Source organism: Empidonax traillii, unplaced genomic scaffold (genome assembly GCF_003031625.1).
Source record: "Empidonax traillii isolate 1590-97213 ecotype Southwest subspecies unplaced genomic scaffold, ASM303162v1 scaffold503:size689781, whole genome shotgun sequence".
Lineage (NCBI taxonomy): Eukaryota > Metazoa > Chordata > Aves > Passeriformes > Tyrannidae > Empidonax > Empidonax traillii.
Window position 1 is genome coordinate 641,126 of NW_020955696.1, and position 24,255 is coordinate 665,380.

Genomic DNA, 24,255 nt, shown 5'->3' on the forward strand with positions numbered 1-24,255 from the left:
TAAGTAAACAACTAACTACTTTTGGACAAGATTTCCTGATGACTCTCCCATGTTATCCATGCCCATGTTCTTATCCCAACCATCAATTCTTATTATGACCATCTGCATGATATACAAGCATATTCTTCTACTGAGAAACAATCTATACTTACAGATGTACTACTTCAGATAGCTCAACTTTGAGATAACCTTTATTTGTAAGTAAGGTATAGTTTACCTGCATTGTCTCATTTTCTCATGATCCTGTGTTTCTTTTAGCTCAATGCAAGTCTCCAAGGTCAAAAGGGAAAGAGGAAAAATCGAATTGCAGAAAATAAAGGGAGAATCCTTATCTTAAGAGAAGAGCTGTAAAACCCGTTGAACTCTTTCTGTTTGTGGAAGCAGAAGCAAATTGCTTCTCTCAATAAAGAATGGCAAATTTTGCATATTCTTTCAAGATCCATACCAGCTCTCACTATATTCTGGGGTTATTTTCACTGGTTTCAGTCATGCCAGATAAGGCATCAAAAAGTTAACCAAAAGAGGAGCAGGGCTGAAATCTGTTTAAATTTAGTGTTGCCTAGATCAAAAGAAAAACAAGGCATAAAATATTGGTGTGGAAACAATCCAGTGTGAAACAGACTATTAGGCTGTGATTCTAGGGAGACAATAAATGTTGCATTCAGCAGGCTTTTAGCACAGAAGTTTTAGTATCAATAACTTATGTCTTCTCTTTATTCTGTTTTCATTTCCACTGCAATTTTTAGCCAATTTTTCATTATGCTATGAAGCATTCTTGGTCGTTTTCTCTGTTGATTTGCAACAGTATTGCCTCGTTAACAAATTACTGTAAGAGATCGTGTATTCAAAAAGGAGGTTTTTATCATCCTTTTATAATCTTCCCACTCTTTCTCTTCCTTGCTACTATCAAAATATTGAGGAAATAGAGTATTAAACTGTCTGGCATTTACAAACTTCAGTTATGTACTGGGCTCATATATGAAAATTAAATAGTTGAGAAAGGAAAAATAAGCTTCCAAAGTGTTTATCAATTCATTATATTAATGCCATCTGTCCCACAGCTACGATGTCAGACTTTTTTTTTTCCTTCTTCATTAAGGCATAGTTCGTTTACACAAACTGCTGCTTAAGATACTTGCTGGAACACTTAACAGCTCCCTCATTTGTTCAGTACTTTTATAGGACTCTTGTGCTGGAGCAGAGGTACAACAGCTTGCAATGCAGGAAAAGAAAAGATAAAACTACCCTGCTGTGCAGATTTAGTCAATTTTCACTGGCTCTCGCACAGAAAACAAATTGCAACCCCTCACAAAGAGTTCTCTCTCTGCACTGGCAGCCCTGACAAATGCAGACAAAAATGAGTAAATCAGGCAACTTCACATCAGGAGGAAAAAAATGGCTACTGCTCCAACAGCTGCTATCATAATTAAGAACAGATTTCATCACTAAACTCTTGCTGGTTGTATCTGCAGCAAAACAAATACACAGATGTGGCACATTTGCATACTGAAAAATGTGTGCTGTGTAGCTGAAGCAAATTTGCTTTTTCAGCTCTTAAATATTCACTTTTTAATATGAAACAATGGGGGTGGTTTGCATGCTAATCCTCTGTCTTTGCTCATCAAACCCATTCAATCAGTATATGAAATATAATGCAACACTAATACCTATTAAGTCCACATTTCAGTCATGCAATCCAATACCAAAATTTCCTATCATGTCCAAGAAGATACAATCTTGAATTGCATTCTGAACTGTCCTCAGGCACTTCTATTTGTAAGTGGTGTGCCTTAAAAGGAAGATAAAAAAGGGGAAATACAAGAATTACTTCTCTTAATCATGACATGCACAAAATTTATTGCCCCTTCATTTATCCACACATTTTAAAAGGTCACCTAGCATCATCCAGTAGAGAAGAAATGCAACCCTTTCAAAGGAAAAAGGGTATAGCATCACGCCCTGTGAAAGCAGAGTGTTATTATTAATGAAACAGTGACTGAACCCCCACAATTGCAGCACATCCATCAGAAGTTGTGTGCAGTATCCTGAGAGCCTCTCTTACAACACGATGCTTTAGCTTCTCTCGTCCTCACTCCAAAACCAGATTTTTCTTAGCTAAGGCTATTTCATACCTAAATAACCTAGCTGTTTTTATGCAAACTGTCATAACAGTTTTTTTGAATTGTTTCCTGTCTGTAAGTGTGTGATAATTAAAGAAAGAATGTGATTATCAAGGTCCATAGACTGTTTAAAGAGCAAATCTGCAGATCTGCTGGGAACTTGAAGAACAGTTTCCTCTTAGATGTATTTTAAGCCACTCCGTCATGCCACTATGCTTCCCCTAGTGAATACATTTGTTCAATTTAAATCCCTCTGTAGAATTAATTTGTTTATTTTAAGTATTGTGCAAAACTAGATGATTAAGTTGGAGCACAGTTATTTTTCAGACAGATGCATGCCTGATCGAAGAAGCCTGAATACAACTCTTACTGTAGGTAATGAAACCTCCGTGTCCTCCGTCCTCTTCCTCTGCTACTCAGTTCAGAAGCTGATTTGCTCTGTATTACAGGCACTGGGATTTAAAATCTGCACGTTTTAGAGATACTCACCTTTGCATGGAGGGGTTGGAACTTGTAAAGTGTTCTGCAGATATCGGCGTGGACATCTTTGCATGCTTACAAAAGAAGGTTATTGCTTGAGAACCAGTTTCTAGAGAGTGGACACCTTTATAAGGCAGATAATTAATGGCACTGCATCATCAGTGCTATTTCACAGCAGTATACAACTATCTGCAAATGGTAAACGTCAAGATTTTAACAGTAAAACAGCGTGCAAAGAATTCAAATGAAATCTCCATTAACAATGCAGGGGCTACACAGCCAGGAGAGCAGAGTGGTGCTGATATGTACGCTTTTTTACCGTGTACACCTTGTTTGTGTTTTGCAGGAAGGGCCTCCAGATAGCACAAGAAACTCCCTTTAATCTTCCAGTCGCCTCTACCACACTCACCCAGTGTGGCGACACTGATGAGGCGATTTGTGCACCCCCAGGATAGCACCTGAGTGCTTTCTATTGATGTTCTTTCCCCACAGAGAGCTGGCCATGCTCTTCACAGAGTATGGGAGATACCCACGAGGAGGTAACAGTACCAGAAACCGAGCCCAGGTCTCCTGAACATAACCAGCACTGCAACTCTTTCCTCTTGCGCAGGATTACAATGATCCTGCGCCAGCCAAACCTTTTTTTTCTTGATTTACCTGTCCATTCGGCAAGGGACAGGAGAGGTGCCACTTGGAGACATCTATGATGCCAACAATGGATCTTACATGCTGATAATCTTATGTACCCTTAAAGTAAGTGGACATCAAACTTGATGCCCATGTGCACAAGCAGCTGATTCTGCATCTGCAACTTCGCATGCACAGAAAAGGCCAAATAAGGACTTCTGCAGTCAAGGCTGAATGTGTTCCGTAAGCAAAATTCTTAGGCATATTAGAATAAGCCCTGAGTTTGAACCATGAAATACCTTTGCAATGAAACTTGTTGGCCTGATGTTTTAAAAAACACAGTTTTCCAGATCTGTACATAACTTTATTATTTGTTCTTTCATATCAATGTTTCCATCTTGAAGAACAGCTCTTGAAAACTGTGGTTCTTAAAAGGAGAAGTTAAGGGTCTTTCCCAACTTAACAGCAAACAACATATAACAATAAAGAACTCCTGGATTTTGGGGAGAAAACAGTATCATAAAGACCTGCTATGCTAAAAGATCAACTATGTTTTTGCATATCTCTTAGCTGTAGATTTGCAGTGAAGTGACCCAGGAGTAACAGCAAGAAGCCCATTTTTGTGCACATCTGGATTCTGTTTTGATTATCGAATCCTCATTCCTGTTTGTCTGGCAGATGTTGTGTGTACATTTTTAGGATGAGTTTGCAGAGGTTTCCAAGGGAACTCAGGGTCATGGTTTCTTTTTTTTTTTTTTCCCAACTAGTCTGTGGTTCACTTTATCATAAAGGTAATATCAGTCAAATGTTCAACCCTTTTGTAGCTCCTTTTCTTTACTGCTTTCCTTTTTTAGGCAGTAAAAAAGATAAAAGAAGTAGCAAGCAATCAGAAAGTGTAGCAAAGGCTATATAATCAGTGATTTTGCTTTCCAACAAGTATTTAAAATTATTAATTTCCTAGGATCCAGTAATCTCTGCAAAGCTATCTCCTCACAGCACTTAAGCACAGTATTTTTCGTTACATTACAGCAAACAGGACTCAGCAAAAAATAGTGGGTTGGTTTTATTATCAGAAGTCAGACAACGGAGCATAGCACCAAGACACTTGTATAAGTATTCCCTAATGCATGCTGCATCAACAGTAGTCAGGGAATTACTTAGTTTTTGAAGGACACAAACTCTGGATTCGGGATATGTACAGTATAGATCTATTATTCCAACACTGTTTGCATGGAAATCAATGAAAGCTTAATTCACAACTTACTTATAAACTAAAATCCTCACATTCTTAAAAATGCTAGTATGTCTAAACTGTTTATCAGTGCCAAGTTTGTTTTGTTTGCATGCAAAGAATTAAACCCAGAGGTGGAGGTATGGGCTGGTTTAATCCGGACATTTTTGTCAAGTCTCATAATTTATATGCAATTTGAAATCTGAAACAAATATTTGATTGCAAGTTATTGGGTCGAAGGTAGCCTTCAGTCGCCAGGTATTGTTGTTATAATAGAAAAATGATAGCATTAGTTTAATGTATTGTAATAGCACAGGGTAATGATCCTTAGCTCAGTAGTACTGAAATACCTTGACAACAGCAGTTGAAGTCAATGGGACCATTGCAAGTGCATATAAAAGTGCAGTCTGCAGACCATTAGGCATAATTTCATCATGTCTTTATTGGAATAAAAATTGCACTTAAGCTTCTGCTGTTGTGTTGGCAATTTAGAAACACTCTATTTGCATACGTGAATTTTAAAAAGATCCTCTGTTAAACCAGAGATTAAACTACTGTTAGGGTGCCCTGGGCACTGGGAACTTACTTGCATCTAGTAAGAGACCATCAAGTAAAGAGGTAAACGCCCAGTGTTGGTGGCATGAGACCAGTTTATCCCTGCAGAGGCTGTGGTCCCCGTTACATATAAATGAAACATATCTACACTTTGAGGTGATCTGGATAATGTCTTTTCAGTCTCAGCACTGACACCCTAACAGAGCAGAGACATTTAAAGAAACCTGCTTCCCCTTGAACAATACCCCAGGTCTATTAGGGGAGAAATGAGGTCTACACACAAAGAGCCCCTTTGCAAACCATGCCCCTAAGGGTATGCTGTGCGCTAACTCATGTCTTCATGGTTTTGCACAAGGTTTAAAAACAGATACAGCTCCGCTAAGAAAAGTCTCCAAGCTATCACATAAGAGTTTACCACTGCCTCAACTGCACAGGGAATGTGCCACCTGCTTGTTAACAGCAGAGGTTGCAGACATCCCTGGGAATTCCCAGCTGGGCACTGAGAAGCATCCTGGCTCATCTCTGAGGACAGGCTGTTGCTGCCACCAGACAGCCCTGTACAACCCTCCTTTCCACAGAAACGAGTTTATGTGGTTGTGGACTAATGTAGCCCCTGACCCAACTCTTGGCTTCCAAAAGCAACACAAGCTCTGAAGCTTGTCGTCCTTTTCCTGGTGTTTCATTTTTTTTGGAAATGCTGTTTTATTTTTCTACTGGAAATAAAAAAGCCAGAGAAAAATTTAAGTAATTTACCATTTTTCTGAAGCCTAGGGGGAAATAATGGTTGCTAATTTACTAGCTGACTTCTGTGAGAGGTGGGAAAGAGAAGACCATCCTAAAAAGTCTTAACAAAAAATGTGGCTTCAGAGAAAAAATTCTTAACAAAATGTTTTGCATTACCAAACGCTAAGAAGGCAAAAAAATTCCTCTAGAAAATAGCCTCATACAAAATTAGGTGAAAGTAAAAAGAAAAGGCTTAGCTTTGTGTGGTCTTTGGAGGATACAGAAGATAATTGTCAACATCTTTATCATCTGGACACCAGCTATTTCTACCAGGCAAAAAGACAGGCCCTGTGATCTCAGACTGAAATACAGCACAAGGCCATTATGCATGTCCCCATTACTTGGTGGAACTACTTTCCATTTTTATCTTTCAGTAACACACTTGGGATGTTTAACACCTTATGGCTTGAATCTCAGCCAAACGATGCCAGCAGCCGGGAGTCACCAGAGCCTGGGCAACAACGCGTGGCACCTGTAGCATCGCCAGCCTTTGCCGACACGCTGTAAGCTGCCTTCAGCAAGCAATTACGATTTCCAAGTCTGACATTAGCTTGGGAACAACTACACGTTTTGTGCCACGGGTCAATTTTATTTAGAGGGAAAAAAAGTACAAACCACAGCTCTTCCTGGTTGATCTTGCCAAAGTAAAAAAAAAAAATCCACCAGGAAAGGATTGTCCAAGCTCTGAGATGGCTGCATAGTGCTTCTGCTATTTTCTCATCCCACATATGAGGGAAACAAAAACAACTAAATGCTATCAGAGGGCTGCCAGCTCCAGGCACAGAAAGTCAAAAGTAGGCTTGATTACATAGGAAAGCATCAGTTTGTTCTCACATTCACAGTATGTCATACCAGTGAGGAGAAAATGGTAATTAGTGTGAGCTCCACATCATTTGGTTTAGCACAGCTTACTCAACGCAAATGTCTTCATTCATTTTCTCCCCCTGAAAGGCCTCCGGCTCACACTGGTGGTTCCCCTCCTGTCTTACTCTGCACAGCTGTTCTATTCCTTTCAATGGATCTCACACATGTACCCGAGCCATTCAGACAAATTCCTTCAATGCCCTGTCCTTTTCTAAAACATAAGTGTCCTTTCAGGTCCAAAGAGTGTCCTCCATTATCATTAAAGGAAATGCAGCGAGTCCTATCTCTCGTCCCTTTGGAGCCCTTTTGTCAGTCTGCCCTCTCCAGCAAGCAGAGTACCAGACAAAACGCCTCCTGTAAGGCTGTGTTTTCAGCTTCACCTTCTCCATCCCCTCATTCTTACCTCACTCTTCCTCCCAAGTGTGGTCTTTGCTCACCCTATTAAGACTTCCTCTTCCCAAACACCATCTACGTTTTTCCATCTGGGTACTTCTCTCAGCATTGTCCCTATCTCCTTTCTTCAGGTGCGATAGGTTAATTTACTTTCCAGGCTTCTGTTAACCTTTCCTCTGCCTTTCCAGGGCTGATAGGCTCTATCACAGGATACCTCTCGCTGTGCGCTTGCACAGCACCTTGCATAATGAATCCCAACCTCAAGCTTTTCAAAAACATTATCAGGAATTCAAGCTCCTTGTTAAACCCAACAAAAAATCGCACCGCTGTACATTTGCTGAAGAATAAGCAGGAAAGGAAGAATATACAGAGCTGACCTGTCCTCACAGCTCTTTGCACCATCCTGTAGTTTTCCTCTGTTCTGTGCATTTAACCCTCAGTTGCAATTATGTGCCTCAAAAGCCTACCTTAATCAAGACAGTCTAATTTTTAATCCGAGCATATCATGGTTTAATCAAAAAAATTTTGTGTGTGCCTACTACTTGTTATTTAATCTGTGAAATCCAGCCTGTAAAACCTGTTGGTGTAACAATAAGCACTTTATTTAATATCCAATTAAATGTGGTCACCAGAGAAATCACAGCTTATGCAACTTTATCAGAAAAAGATTAATCTATTTCAGGCTTAACCCAAAATGTCATAAAAGAACTCATGAATTTAGATAGGAATCCACTTATTATCCAAAGACATTTTCCTATCGAGCAAGAACAGTCTAAATTGCTGCCTATATTTATACTTGGTTAAATCAAATTTCTGTATTCAGTAGCTGTCATTGATTTTTAGGACAATTATCAAACAAAAATGATGAACAAACTGCAGGAACATTGCAGAGTCTTTTTCAGCCCCACAGTAATCATTAGAAAACGCACAGCCAGCTCATTGATAATGCTTTAATGGCTCACAGGGTGACATCATCACATTTAAATTATAGTCACACCCGGAAGACAGAAGATTTTTATTTTCTTTTTAGCATCACAATTTACCACTTTAAAAGTTAATTTTATTTTGCTTGGTGGTTAAAAACACACAGGCCATACTGAAGTTACTTTTTTCAAATTATGTGATCATGCCCCAAACCATGATTTTAAATAAGGAGGCAAATAGTTGAATTTATTTCTTTAAATTAAGCAGACTCTCTTGCCTGTCTAGAAACGGATACTGTTCAGTTCATTAGCTGAATTTCCCATGGGGCCTGAAAAGGGACATTCCATTTCTATAATTTTTGATTTGTCTAGCTGACTTACTTTTTAAAAGTATTCTATATTGAAATTGTGGAATAATAATTATTTGATTTAATCTTTCCACAATAATTATTAGCTTTAGTAAGACCTGTATTTCATAGATAGTACAAAAAACTTGTTTACAAAAAAAAAGGTGTACAGGTGTACCAGCACACACAGCAGAGCTGCAGTTAGCTGCTGGGGCCCAGCAATTTTGATTTTTGTCTGCCAGGTCAGCCTGCGGGCAAAGGGTTCAAGTGCAATGGCAAAAAGTCAGTATTAAACAGAGATGCATAATGGCCTACTTAAAATGAGTTCAGTGATCCAGCCCCACTCTACTGAGTGCAAAAATACCTATCTGTAGTCAATGCATAAAACGTATGATTTAAAAAAGCTACAAGAGTGTAACTCACACCTGCTTACAGCAAATTTGCTAAACTGTATCTCTCACTCTGCACCGTAAATTCTTTTGTGGTACTCTACAGATGTGGAGCTAATTTGCAATGTTTGGCATGAATGTCTGTTTAGTATAAATTTTGCAAAAAAGGAGAGGATGGTTTACATGGACAGCATCTTTCTGTCACTGAATGGCAAACCTAACCTTCACAGAAGAGGCAGTGGATGTCCATTAGTCAGCCTAGCCCTTGCTCTGTGAATACACAAACATTCAGTCTAAAGAAAACAGCAGCCTGATTTTTAGAGTCAAGCTCATAGACAAGAAGATGGGAGTGGGAAATGCAATCCAGTCCATTTCAAGAGAAAGAAATGAGGCCTGCATTTGGGTCTATTTTAGAACAGATGAGAACACCTCTGGGGTGGGCACCACACACCAGAAGGTGAGAAGGTGGGGATTGCTTCCTATATTGGTACCTTGCCGACCCCACGGGCCCCCAGATGCTGGCAGCAGCTCCCAGAGCCAAGACCTCTGTCCCAGACCCTGTCTGGCCACAGAACCTGCAGGGAGCTGCCAGCCTTCCTTACCCAAGCTCACTCAGCTACAAAGGCTTTGCTCAGCAGAGCTTTGCCAAGAAGTGGCAGCAGAAGGATTTGCTTCTCTGTGGACCTTCAAAGATTTGTGGCAGGTACTTTCTAGCTGAACTTCCTCTATGTCAGCTCTTCATCCCGTGCTCTTTATATAGCAGCAATTAGCATATCTGAGAAATCCCCATTTGGCATGTTTTATGGTCTCTTCTCTGCATTGAGATAGTTCTGTAAGTTATGAGCAGAGATATGCCATAATTCCTAATGTACAACTGTCAGGAAATCACTCACATAGATTTATTCACTGAACAGTTGGTGAAAAAACTGATTCTGAACAGGGAGCTAGAAACTTTAATTACAAGAGAGAAAAAAATCACTCAAGCACCTCAGACTGGTCAAGAAGCTTTTCTGATGCTCTAAAGATATGTCCTGAAGTTAATAGATTAATGCAGCATAGTGTTTCTGAATTCAAATGCCAACTGCTGCCACCAATTGCTATTCTGTATTACTATTGTTAACTGTCTTCAAAGTAATAATGATTTCAAAAAACAACCACAAGTATTACAGCTGCACTTCTGGAACAAAACAAAGGAAGACTGAAGAAAAAAGACCGTCTTCCCTCAAGCAATATCTTCTTGACCAAAGGAAGTTCATACAGTGTAGAAAAAAAATATTTCTCCCTGACAAATCCTGGTCTTGCTACCACTTAATGCAATGGCAAAACCCCTATTAATTTCTAGTGGAGGATGTGCAGTGAATAACTCAGATGGAAGTGGTAAACCGTAAGTGACATAATCACTCAGAAACTGTCTCTGTCTCAAAGCGAACTAAAATGATAGGAAGAAATACAGTGAGAAACATTAATTCGGAATTTAGTAAGAAGCCTTTACTTATGCTTCTGTGTTAACTTCCATTTCCAGCACAAAGTTATGGCAGAGTTTCATGTGCCGCTCTGCACTGTGGCAAGTTGTAGCCCAAACATCAGAACACAGAACTGGGGGTTTGGTCTCTGCAGTTTTGCACTCTGCTTTGACATCAATTCATCAATTCAATATGTTCTTGTTCTGGGCCTGTGGCCAGCCACAAGTTTGTCCAGTCTTGGTCTGGGGATGGAATAAGGTGTACAAATCCAGGTGTGCCATCCCATCCTCCACCCCAGCCTATCACATTATTTTCCACCTGATCCCTTAACCTGTACCACCAGCAAATGGATCCAAAAGGAGCTGGCCTTTTCTGCCAGCAGCACCATCATAAAACATGACCCCATCCACCTTCACCTGAGCTAATCCCTCTGTAATCAGAATTAAAATATTCTTTTCGCAGATACCATTAATGGTTATGAAGAGCTTTGAAATTCCTGAATGCAATAGATTACAGCAGTAAAAAAAACCAAAATATTTTTTGTTTATTGATGAGAATGCAACTGGGTGTTATCAGGAGCGCTAATCCCTCTGGGGAGGTGGGATGGGGGGTGGAGAGGAAGGACTTGCTGTGTTTCAGGAAATGTCAGTTCTGTGTAGAGGCTGTTCACAGACTTTTAGCACACTCTGTGTGAGTGTGAGGTTTTACCTCTTCCACCTCCCACTGAAGCTACATCTACACACAAACCCAGATTTGTGCCTATTGTGATGCTGCTTATGGGGGGAAAGAAGGGTAATGCAACTTTCCTCCCAAGACAGTGATTCACGTATGTGAAGGTGGTGATGCCCATTGTCAAAATTTTTCTTCTCATGGGATTTCTTTTTTAGAAGAAATCTTTTTTCTTTTTTCTTTTTTCTTCTTTAGAAACAACTACAGTCATGCAGTTTGATTCTTTTTTCAGAGATGTACTCTGCACGTAGGGCCATTCCTACCTGAGAGCAGGAACAGCAGGGGAAGGATGGGTGTTCCCTAAGGCTTTCACATGGGAACAAACACTCTACAGAAAAACAATAAAGTTTTGGTTCCTTCTCAGCCATCTCTAAGCTACTGAGAGATCTTTCATGCAGACTTTACCATAAATTATGACTGCTGCTCATGGTATTTTTCAAAATGTCTCACATTGCACTTGGTCCTCCCATGGGGACAAACATTTAGACCGTGACTAACTCCTTTTTGGTGGGTTTCCCAAATGAATAATTTCATTCTTTTCTGTCTCCCACATAATTCTTTTCTCAGACTCCTCCACAGTTATGGACCCCAGTTCATTGTTATGTCCTCTCTACCTATGTATTTTTAACTTTTCCTGAGGGCTAAACATTGACAATTTGGTGCAAGGAAGACTATTCATTATCTGCTAATGATATTTTTTCCAACTGTCACATTGCACTTGGTCCTCCATTCCATGCCTTTTTTCTAGACAGCATACTTCTGTTCTGGACTGCTACTTCCATGAAATCAAAAATTAACCAGCTAATATGTTTTACCGTACCAGATGTCTCTGATAATATGTTTTCTTTTATCAGATGTCCCTGGGATTGTAATTAAAATTGGAAAAGACCTCTTGGAAAACATTGCAGAACTGCCAAATCATGGCCATTTTATTAATACTGGGTTTGATTGCATTTGTAATCAACAATCTCACAGCTGTCTTCCCCTTTTCTACTTCAGGTCTCAAAGTTGCAGCAGTCACATAAAGTTGTACCTGCCTCTGTATCTGACCACAGTTGTGCAACTAGCTTTAAATATATGCAAAATTAGATTAGCAATGCATTATGCTGGTGGCATTTGAATATTAATAACCTCTAGCACATGCAAGAAAAAAAATCACCCACAACATCTCATTTCAAAATAGTTACAAAGCAGAGAGAGTGTCTTCCATCCCATCTCTCCTTAAACATCTGTTAGCCATATGAGTTAACAAGAAATACTCTTGGTTTTCCTTTCTCTCTAGCTATACAAGCTCAGCCTACAGCCACTTGCAGTAAATGCAGAGAAATATGAATAGCAAATTTTTGGTTTGGGGTGAAAATGCTGGTTCTCAGTATTCCTGACCTTGCAGCTCACTGGCTTGAATGATTTTTGTGTATTTATCTTCTGAATAAAACGTGGTGTAAAGCCACTTCATACTGAGCCTCCACTGCTCAGAGAAACATGCTGGTGGAGAGGGAAGAAAGTAGACATGTATGAGTGAATTTGGGAAAGGAAATGCTTAACCTAAATCGTGCAAGAAACAACCTCAGCCTTTCTGGCATGCTGGTTTTGACACATGAAGTAAAAAAGGTACCATATTTCAGAACATGCAACTGTTATATATAAAATACAATTAAAGAGATTTGGAACTAAATGAATATGTAATGTACACATTTCTTTACAGATGCATTTTTCTCCAGACAGTCCGGTGCCTGCTTTAATTTGGAAGCTATCCATTTTCATACAAAGTTAACCAAGAGTGACAGGAAATCAGACGCCTACATTATTTATCTTTTCTGAACTTTAAAAAAAAAAAAAGCCTTCTGTTAATTACTTTTCTAGGAAGCTATTTTGTGATACCACAGGGATAGATCTTCCATATTCAGAAGTGCTACAGAAATGACAACTTTACGACATGTAGTGTGAATAAAGTATGTTACATGCAGATATTTCAGGGTATATTTGTCTTCATTTACTGTTAAGTGAATATGTAACCAACAATAAAGAATTTAACTGCTTCTGGCCTAGCTGGATGCATTTACAACAATTACTGGAGATCTGACCTCTTTGACCTTATGCATCAAGCGGCACATATACCTTATTTATTTAGCTGGAATTTAACAGTGATCTGTGAAGCTCGCTTTATTTTCCTTTGGTTCTCTTGCTCATCAGTCATACCTGACCCCAATGAGTATGTTCAGTGGTGACACTTTCAAGTCATTCTGATTCATGAACACTGGGAAACTACAGAACTAAGCAGCTAAATATTTTTCATTTGGTTTTTTGTGTTTTTGTGGTTTTTTGTGAAGACAAAGAGTAGACAGAAATGCCCAACCTTGCTATAATTAGTGGAAAGGAGAACGTGGGTTGGCATTAATATAACTGCCCTGCAGGAGCAACAAGGGCTTGGACTCCACACCTGACTGCACACTGATACAATGCTCCAGTGTTGTGCAGTGTGAGGTCTGGGAAGCAGAGTGCATTTAAGTATTTCTCCAGTAATCTGAAATCCGCAGCAAGCCCACCCTGTCTCTCTCTCTCTGTACCCTAACCCTTTCTAAGCGCTCTTCTGCTCAAGGAGCCGTGAAGCAGATGGGGAGATGATGCTCAGCCGAAACCAGCACTGAGGACAGGTTCTCGTGTTGGCTGGAGCACCGTGCTGCAGCATGCAGCTCCTGCAGCCGCGTCCAGAAAGGACTCCTTTCTCCAACTGCTGAATACCCTCACAGGCCTGGGAGCAATCCATGCTAATGGGGCCAAAGGTGGAAAAGTGATAACAGTATCTTCTCAGGCACATTTCACAAACGATGTCTGTTAGACTGCTTTGTTTCTGGTTGGGAGGATTTTTATTACATGCAGTTATCATCATAAGCACTACAATGGATTTTAAAAAAATCAGACAAAATGTGCCATTAAAATCTGGGGGTTTTAATTCCAGAAATCTTATTTCCTTCATCAATAACTTTAGTGCTTACCACAAGGAACTAAAAAAGCAATTATACAGGGTTGTAGACATTTTTATGCATTCACTCTTGTATCAGCTCCAGAGCTGATTCATAAACCAAACTATCCACTCTAGGGGGTTAAAACAAAAAGGTTCGATGAATAAATGTTTCTCACAATGAATCATATTCTTACATCAGTTGAGCTATCCTTACCCCAAAAGTGGTTGCTTTTCAACTTTTGAAAAGATGGAAAGGCCGGTTTTATCAAAGGGAGTATCTGACTTATGAAAGATCCCAATGAACTGATAGAAATATTTTTTCAGTAATTAGAAAGTAGCAACCTCAGAGAAAATTTGCAAAAAAGCAGGTCCAAACATTAAGGAATTCTCTTGACAATCGTAAGTTTACATTCTGTTTCAAGATATATTTCTCTGATCATAGTCATCCTACCAATGAAAAACAATGAGGAACAAGAGATTCATCATAGCAACAAACACAGAGCACATACCATATGATAATCAGTTCATACAGAAAACTTTAGAGGCTATGATTCTATCAAATTCTTTACTTTGAAAAACCTATGGATAAGTTTAGCTAGTGTTTTCCCAGGAAAAAATATACTGACAATTAATTCAAAAGGGAAACTTGTTCCATTGAGGGTAGAAACAGTATGGAGCTCTAAAAGAAAAGGCATCTAAACAGCATTTTCCCTCTACAAGAGCTGCCATGGAAGAATAGCCAGAAAGATTAGGCCCACTGTGTTCATTGGAGCTGCCTGCACACAAAGTTGTTGTGTGAGTGCAGAATTTAAGAAAAGCAAAGGCTTGAGTCACAATTTCAAAACTATACCAAAAACACATTCCTTCCCATTGTGGTCTCCACTGTGTTTGTTAAGAGTATTTCCAACACTACTCTATTTAATACACTCTTTCTTTGCAGTTCTACTCTGTTGAATTCTCCTACATAAAAACAGGCAGTAATGCACAGCCCTCCCACAGACACACTCGAAGGTCCTGAATAACTCACAACTAGCGGGGATCTTTGCACCACACTGCTCTTGTTGTGCTGTTCTTCCTGTTTAACGTGGGAAAACATCCTTTATTTGTGGGGAAGGTCAGTGCTATCATTACAGGGATGAATTGATCTGTGTCTTGTTTTAAATGCAGCTTGCTAACTCGTTCCCATGAACATCTGGGAAAGAAAACATCTACAACTGGCTCACACTTACAAGTACTCGAGTGCTGTGATTGCTAACTGGCTTCTCAAGTGTGGCAGTTCTTCAACAAAGTTGATAAATACTAGAGGAGTGTCAACACACTTAATTCTGAGCTTATGTCTTCAGCCTCCTTGAGCACATCCTGAAATGGTGCCGGAAGAAGTCTGGACCGTTTTGCTAATGCATTCCATCTCTCCCTCCCTTTTTATCTAAAAGCATCTTCAATTGCTCTTTTATTTTCATTTCTGCCTTTCTGGGAAGAAAAACCTGGATTCAACTGTTAGTCCTGCAACAGTTCAACAGGATCTGCTGCATCCAAAGGGATGTGGCATTGGGTCTCTAAAGAAAAGCACTTACTCAGTTTTCCTCTAAACCCTTTTCCTTCCTCCTGAGATACTGTTTCACCTCTACTGCCCCACAGGTCCAGGTATGTGGTAATTCCAGAGGGAGCATGCACTGATAATGAGTATCTTCCCTCTTTAGTTTAATCTGGACCTTCTGTTCTCAAGTAAGATATAGCAGCATTTGATTTTTCACACATGAACTTCCACTTTCAATTTTAAACTGGAATAGAACTGCGTATTATATGTACTATGCACCAAAGCTCTTCTTAAAAGAGACTGATTTTGAACAAATTGCCTACATTAAGGACAAATTTTGAAGAGTTTTTTCAGACGGAGGAAAGAGTTGTGGGGTGTCTTTGCTTTCCATTAATATGTGGGGACAGAGCTGAGAGGTAAAAAAAAGATTGCAAATTTAAAGGACACATGCTAGCGTGTGTGCCAGATCCTGATAGCTATATATAGCCACTTGAAGGAGAATGACTGCAGAGAGTATCTTACCCAGGCAAATAGGAATTTGCCTGAGTAAGATCAGGGCAAAAATGAAAAGAAGAAAAAAACAAACTCAACATTTAATCTATAGTGCATTACTTCTGCAGCAGAAGTTGTGTAAGTACTCCAGGAAGTGAAATAAGAACACGTCCTCATGATGACCTTATCTACATTTCACATAAATGTGCTCCCAAATTTAACAAAACAAAATCTTCCTTTTTACCATTAGACTGATAGTCATTCTTGAATACAACCTCTGTTTCCTTGCTCCATAACCCTTAGAGAAGTAAGTAAAGGACAATAGGTAAGGCTTCTTCAATATAATAAAAAAGCAGCATGCAGCCTCTATAATGAATTTAAAAACAGAACTCAAATATAAAGAACATGATTTGCCATCCTAGGCTTTTCTTACCATTTCACTCAAGAATATTTTAGAAAAGAGAGGCACTTGATTTCTCTTCCTTTTTTTCCTCTGTACCCTGGTATCATATTTCTCTTCCCTTTTATCCAATACAGTGGGTACCTAAGCAATGTAATTTATAAGTAGTTCAAAATGTGAAATAGCAGTACTCGAGATGACGAGCTATCATTTCTACAGAGCAGAATGATAATTTTGGAAGGACCAGGAGGTTGGGTATGTATTCTAATTAACACTGATGTACCTCGGTCCTAAAGATTAAATTCCCAAATGAATAACTGCTACCTTTCTACACACAGGTCTAACCAAATTATTCTCATTAAAACAATTAAAAAAATTTATAAGCTTCAGCCTGTGTCAAGGTATTGAAGGCTTTCCAAAACTGATTAAAAATATTATATGAGGTATTGAACTGCATTAAAAATCAACCTTTTTCATGTATTGAAAAGTAATGGTCTATAATTTGTATTCAACTGATTTTACTTTCAGTGAATAATAATTGTACTGCAGCCAACTCTGTGCCCTGTTTCTCTGAAAACCTCATGGGATGCACACAGGAGGAGTATGTATCCTGCTGAAGACACACACACTTTGTACAACACTTTTTATTCTCCAGTCCGTACAGGGAGGCTTAACTTTGTTTCATTATGTATTAATTTTTCCACTGAAGGTTCCTTCAAACTGGTAAATACAAATGAAAGTGCAGAGGTATCACAGAATCATAAAATGGTTTGGTTTGGAAGGGACTTAGAAGATCATCTAGAATCATGCCCCTTGGCATGGGCAGGGACTCCTCCCACTAGACCAGGTTGCTCAAAGTCCCATCCAACCTGGCCTTGAACACTTCAGGGATGGGTCACCCACAGTTTCTCTGGGCAACCTGTTCAAGTGCCTCACCACTCTCACAGTAAAGAATTCCTTCGTTATATCTAATCTAATCCTACCCTCTTTCAACTTCAAGTCATCACCCCTTGTCCTATCACTACATGCCCTTGTACAAAGTCTCTCTCCAGCTCTCTTGTGGGCCCCTACTTTAGGCACCGGAAGATGCTAAATGGTGTCCCCAGATCCTTCTCTTCTCCAGGCTGAACAGCCCCAACTTTCTCAGCCCATCTTCATATGGGAGGTGTTCCAGCCCTGTGATCATATCTGTGTTGCTTCTCTGGACTTGCTCCAACAGATTCACGTCCTTCTTATGTTGGGGGCCCCAGAGCTGGACACAGTACTCCAGATGGGCTCTTACAAAAGCAGAGTATAGAGGGAGTATTAGATATATTGATAGATTCTGGAAAGTACTATAAACTAAACATATGTGCACAGAAACAGAGGACTCAACTTGGATGCATCAGTAAGCGGATTTGCAAATAGAAGATTTATAACAATATATTCTTGTTCCCTCATTTTCTCTGTGGATCTTGAAATTTCCCAGAGTCACATGGTTTTCAAATTGAAACTGAAACATCACACAGAACTTGTCATCACTTCATGTGCCCCTACTCTGCAAGAGCTGGGGAAATGGTCATTTCTTTCTATTCACTACTCTACCTGATCAGGCTCAATAGCTTCTCCCCCCCCCCCCCCCCAGCCCCCATATTTTTCCTCCTTTTGATCTGCTTCTCCTCTTTGTAACTTTTCTTCTTACAGCCTTCTGCAGCTCAGTTTTCAGTTCAGTTAGGTAGCTGCAGGATTTGTCTAGGCTAAGTTGAAAACCATAGGCTTTGGACCACAGTATCAGTATGAACACATTTTAAGAGCTGAAAGTAAAAAAAACCTGTGTAATGACAAAAATAGACATGCAGACAGAAACCAAAGGCTGAAGAGATGGGTTGACATCAACTTCAAGAAGTTCAACAAGGGAAAATGTAAGTACCAGAATAGGGGAGGAATAACTCCAGCACCAGCACAGGCTGGAAGCTGACTGGCTGGGCACAAGCTTTTCAGCAAAGGACCTGGGGGTTCTGGTGGACAACAAGGTGACCAGGAGCCAGCAACACCTCACAGTGCTGCCTACACCAACCCCTAGAGCACACTAACTACCCTACCTAGACCATCGCAGTCACACACCTTTTATTTTAGCAGACATAAAGCTTCATTTCACCATCAGCATTCCAGATACTCTACCCCCAAGCTCCCTGCCCCTCTCCTTCTCCGTATATTCTCCTGGCTGCTCTTAGGCAGCTTTCTGCCACTCTCATTTCTGTTTCCATGTAGCTTCCAGGTGCTGTAGCCTACTTGTCAGCCTGCTTTCTCTCACAATCATCCTATATGGCATCGCTACTCTTCCCACAGCCACTAGGGATACAAGGTCTTTCCTGTTCAACACCTTTAGACTCATCCTGAACAACAGAAGCCTCATCTTGCCTGCAAATATTCACAGGACCATGACAGCTTTTGGGCTGAAAGAAGCTTAAAACTTCTATCCCTAACAGGGGATGGTGAACATTTGATGTAAAAGAAGAAACTTTATGAGTTTAAAAGCAGAAATTTAAGAGGATGATGGATGAGGCAACATCAAATGAAAAAAACTTTTCAGTTTTGGTCAATGTATAAGTCAGCAGTGCCCTGGCAGCCAGGAGGGCAAACCGTGTCCTGGGGGGCATCAGGCAAAGCATTACCAGCCAAGTGAGGGAGGGGATTGTCCCGCTCTGCTCTGCACTGGTAAGGCCTCACCTCAAATATTGTGGCAGTTTTGGGAACCACAACATAAGACATTAAGCTATTAGAGAGTGTTCAAAGGAGGGAAATCAAGATGTGAAGGGCCTTGAGGGGAAGTCATATGAGGAGCAGCTGAGGTCACTTGGTCTGTTCATGCTGGAGAAGAGGAGACTGAGGGGAGACCTCATCACAGCCTACAACCTCCTCATGAGGGGATAAGTGGGGGCAGATACCAATCTCTTTTGTGTGGTAGCCAATGACAGGACCCAAGGGGAACGGCCTGAAGTTGTGTCACAGGAGGTTTAGGCTGGATGTTAGAAAGAGAGTGTCTCTGTGCTGGAAAAGGCTCCAGGGAAGTGGTCACAGCACCAAGCCTGGCAGAGTTCAAGATGTGTTTGATGATACTCTCAGGTATATGGTGTGACTCTTGAGAATAGTCCTGCGTAGGGCTAAGAGTTGGATTCAGTGATCCTTTTGAGTCCTCTCTATCTCAGCATATTCTGTGATATTCTAAGAACATTTCTCCTTTAGCAATACCAGTGGGTTATCAGTTTCAATTTGTGCCACTTGGGATAGAAAAAGTTAGAGCATCAGGCTAAGGGAAAAAAAGCTGGCCAGTTTTATCACTAGAACTCAGCCCTCTCAACATTGTCTTGCACTAATCTTGCAGATCAAAATGTTGTCTTTCATTAGCTCCAGTTTCAAACCACAACATTTATAGTACCTACTATTTTTCTTCTTAGTAATTTGTCCAACATATTTCATAATATTTATTTTTAACCTATCATACAATGGCTTTTGTCCACCTCCTTCAAATTCAGTAAATAATTATTTTATGTTATCAAATCCTGGTTTATTATTACTGCATCATATAAAATCTGTGAGAAGTCAGTGAATACTTTAGTGATTAGTCTGCAGTCCACTCTCTCCTACCATAATCTACATTGCCCTAAACAAGTTAGTTTAAAGCCATCTCAAATATGTCTACATGTCTAGAAACTGCAGTATAAACTTACTATTACACATCAGCATGGATTACATACAACAAATGAAATCTTTCTTTCCTGAGGTCGGTGAATTTGGAATGCAAACGGTAAACCCTGAATTTCTGACAAAAAAATGATTGCCTATCAAAACTACTTTCCAAACTAGTCCTTAGAGCATTGCGTACATGTAAAGGGGGAAAATGTGAAAGAGCCAGATAATTGCCACAGGCATCCTTAATTCTAACAATACTTCCCACTTGCAGATAGAAGCACAAGTCTGAAAGAGGCAATAATAGTTAAATGGATATTAGTATCTGCAATTACCTGATCTATCTGCACAATTACAGCAGTTTTTGAATGCTAAATTTGTGTATGAAATCTGGCTTAGGAGGCTAAACAGCTCCTTTTTCAGGAACAACATATCACCTATGTGTTGTTTGGAACTGATGGAATTTTCACTTATAGAAAAACCACAGAAGTAATTGCTTCCAGAGAGATTTCTCTCCCAAACCAAACCAAAGGGGGAATACAAGAGTCAACTCCATTTCTGAAAAATGGGCATTAAGAGGCCATAGAACTCTTCCAAAAATTAGATTTTCCTCTCCTTTAACAATGCCAGAAACAAAATTTAAGACTAAAAAAAACATATCAAGACACACCACAGCTGTCAAGTAGGAGTAAACAATCATTGTCTCTTCTCTGAGAAAGTCACAGTGATTCAGTCAAATAGTCTTTTAGTCCTATAAATACTATATATAAATACTATAAATATTTATATTTATATTATATGCCAATTTGCATAAGAGGATGATGAGACTATCTTTGAATTGGCATACAGGCCTCTGAATACACCCCTGAAAAAAAAAAAATCACCCTTTATTCTGCCAAAATCAGTCATTTCCTCCCCATCCAAAAAGACCAAACAGAAAACAATAGTCGAAGTGATAAAGCAAAATGTCCTACTGGCATAAAATGAATGTGAAATAAATGAATGTAAATCAGAAATATTTCATATTTACTGCTGGTAACAGAAATGTTGTCTAGAAGCTTTTTCAGACACTTTCTCATACTTAGAGCATGGTCAGGTGTATTGGGTCAACCCACTACACCGCGTTTCTTCAGATGGTAATTCCTTAAGAACTAAACCTCAGTCTTCTCAGAGACTGGAATGAAATATAAACTATGAACTAAAAGGAGAGTCTCCTTACTGTATTCTCATCTATTCCACAAATTCCATAACGTTTTTCACAGATTTCATATTGTGTAAGTAATTTATTTAGATTGTGAAACTACTTTGACATCAAGGATGGCAGAACTACTTCTGATCGCATGCACTTCATTTCATCTTTGCCACAGAGAAGGGAGTCAATGAACAGTAAGAAGCAATATGCCTGCCTAGAAAAAAAAATCCAGACTTCATCTGTGGACACTCAGAAAAAAATCAGTGAAATAATATATACTACTAGAAAATGTGCCTTTGTAGGAAGTGTTATGGTCCTGAAGACAGCGAGCATTTCACTGTTGAGATACATTCAAATTACTGTAAGGCTTCTATTTGCAATTTACTATGTCAATGTTACCAAAAAAATTTCAACATGCAAACTAATATGTTAAAAATGTGTAAAAGAAACAGGTGCAATAAGGCATCATCCATCCATCTACAAGGGTATGTCATAAGAAGTATAAAAACACTTACTTCTTCTTGCTTAGGAATGCTGAACTTGGCTATCTTTGACTTGGGCCTGGCCGAATCAGGCTTGTTGGAAGGCACTCCCCTGTATGATTTGGTCGTCTCTGCTGGTAACTTCATCTTTGGAGACTCATCAGGAGCCTGGTCTTGACCATCCATTGGCCTTACATAAGCTGTTGGTTTCTGCTGACCCAGGCTGGGCTTCGAAGCAAGAGAGGGTGGGAAGTTTTGGACGCAGTGCCCACCACCATGCTTTGCTGGCCTCTCTTGTGCTTGAGTTCCTCCTTCCGAGCTACAACTGAGCTTTGCTGGCTGCTGCACTCTAGTGATGTTGTCTCCTAAAGTGGCCCTCAGTGAGCTTTGCTGGGCAGTATTGGAGGAGGAGGAAGAGGAGGAGGAGGAGGAACACGAGGAGGAGGAGGAGGAACACGAGGAGGAGGAGGAGGAGGAGGAGGAGGAGGAGGAGGAGGAAGAGGTGGGACTCGATGCATAGCGTTTTAGTTTCTCCAGACTGGATTTTTGGTTCGCCAACTTGAAGTCACCCTTGTGTGACTCCAGCGACCGGTGTCCGTGTTTGCTCACTCTCTGCTGGCCATCTGAAGTGGCATTATGCCCAGTCTTCTGCCAGCCCATCGTGGTACTTTTGCTCTGCTGGGCAGCTAAGGATGCTGGTTTGGAAGAAGTAGTGGTGGAAATGGGAGGAGGAGGTGGCAGTCTTGAGTCTGCAATAAAATGTTCATCAGGCTTGGGGAGAGTCATCTGAGGAACCCCAGATTTTGGAACCCCAACGAGATGGCTCTGGTTTGATCGGTCAGTTAACAAGTCTTTCATTTCATCATAGTTGCCCAACGTATTCTGGATGCGATTGGAAAGCTCATCCCCCTTGTTAGTCTGAAAAACAAAAATTGAGTGTTCTGCAACAGTCAATATAAGAAAAACAAAGTTCCCTGCATGCTTCTGCTAAAATCCTTACTAAAGTAGCACTGCCTTATTCAACAGCAGTGTTGAGGGATGAAATTGAAAATCCTTATTGTCTCTGAAGACACTTGTCAACATCTTAAATCTACCCTGAACTGGAAAAGCTATAAAGGGCCTTAGAGTATATAAAAAAAGAAATCTATCACTGATATCATGCTGTACTTAAAGTATATTACCTGGAAACTGGAAAATTTATTATTGCACCTACACAGAATGGTTTGGATTAAATCTGACCATGATAAAACTTTTCCTGTAGCTCAATGAGAGCTCTCCTTCAGCCATGAATGAAAACACTGCATTCCCTATTTCATTCTCTGCCTGCCTAAGTTTTCATAACCATCCGGGAAGCCACGCAACATCCCATGCAAGCAGTGAACGAATTCATCAATCTAAGCCAGCCAAATGCTCTAAGGTGACTTGAAAACACTTTGTGGGAAATGAGAAAAGTGAAGATAATTATGTCCCTTCTTTGAAAATGCTCTGACAGGATCCTCATTCTGGGGAACTCTCCTCTTTTTAAAAAGAGGTGAACAGAACCCCTGCCAAGTCTTTCACATTGCTCAGTGTTTGCTGTGAGTAGCAGAGGGAACACAGACACTCTTCCTACACTTTAAGATTAATTATTGTCTTAAAAATAGCCCATTTACTTCCTGACTGAAAAGGCAGAAGCTTCACAAAGAAATAAAACAAGCAAATAAAACATGCTGGAAAAGATTGAAGACTCATGCTTTTTAAAGCCACTGTAAGCAAAAGGGTGTATCATTAGCATTTATGCAATAGGGATTTTTCTGAACCCTGCCAAGATTCAGGCGTGTGATGTCCTTTGCTTTACATTTTCAGAGGAAGACAGTAATGAGGTAGTGCAGTTCTCCTTTCTCTCTTCCAGACATGGGGTCTGAACAAGAAAATTCCTATTGGTTTCAGAAGGCCAAGCTTTCATCTCAAGACACTCTGTTTTAGAGGAAAACAGAAAGGTTTCATCTCAAGACACTCTGTTTTAGAGGAAAACAGAAAGGAGAAAGAAGGGAGAAGAAACAGACTGGAGAAGATCCCCTTAAAGTTATGTTAAAAAATATGAACGATGTAGCAATCACATCAGTTACTCTAGAAAACTGAGGTATGTAAGGAAAGGTATGTAAGGGTTCCAAATCCAGTTTGGAACAATGTTTTTTTTAGGGCTTCCTAGTAGGAAAGCTAAACCCAAGCAAAAACGCCCTGCAAATGAGTGCTGTGATTGCCAAATGCAAATTTTCAGAGGACTACAGTGGAAGCATTCTTAAGTCAAATGATAGAAGCAGTCCTGTTTTGCTTGAAATTTTTGCCCTCAAATTTCAAGGACACTACCTTGTAACTATGTAAAATATATTCCAGCTAGTTTTCTGATATGTATTTGCTACTATGCTAATAGAGCTGAGTATGTATCGACAATACATATTGAAGGAGAGTGGGAAGGGAAAAACTCAAAAGTGTTACATCTAAAACTTTACTCTTCAAACTTGGAATAAGGTGGCCCAACCATAATATAAATGGCCAGTCTCTTCGCGAACGAAGAACTGGGGAAGGTCTTTCCACCTTCCAGCCTGCGCATTGGATTTTTTTTAGGTGAGAT

At 39.9% G+C, this 24,255-nt stretch overlaps 1 protein-coding gene across 1 annotated transcript in view; it reads right to left on the reverse strand.

Moving 5' to 3' along the window:
- Positions 1-24,255, reverse strand: part of AFF3 (AF4/FMR2 family member 3) — a 273,032-nt gene that overhangs the window by 244,354 nt on the left and 4,423 nt on the right. The window contains exon 2 of the mRNA XM_027896601.1: positions 21,675-22,559. Coding sequence (XP_027752402.1) covers positions 21,675-22,499 — 825 coding nt within the window. The 5' untranslated portion in view covers positions 22,500-22,559. The remainder of the gene's footprint in view (positions 1-21,674; positions 22,560-24,255) is intronic.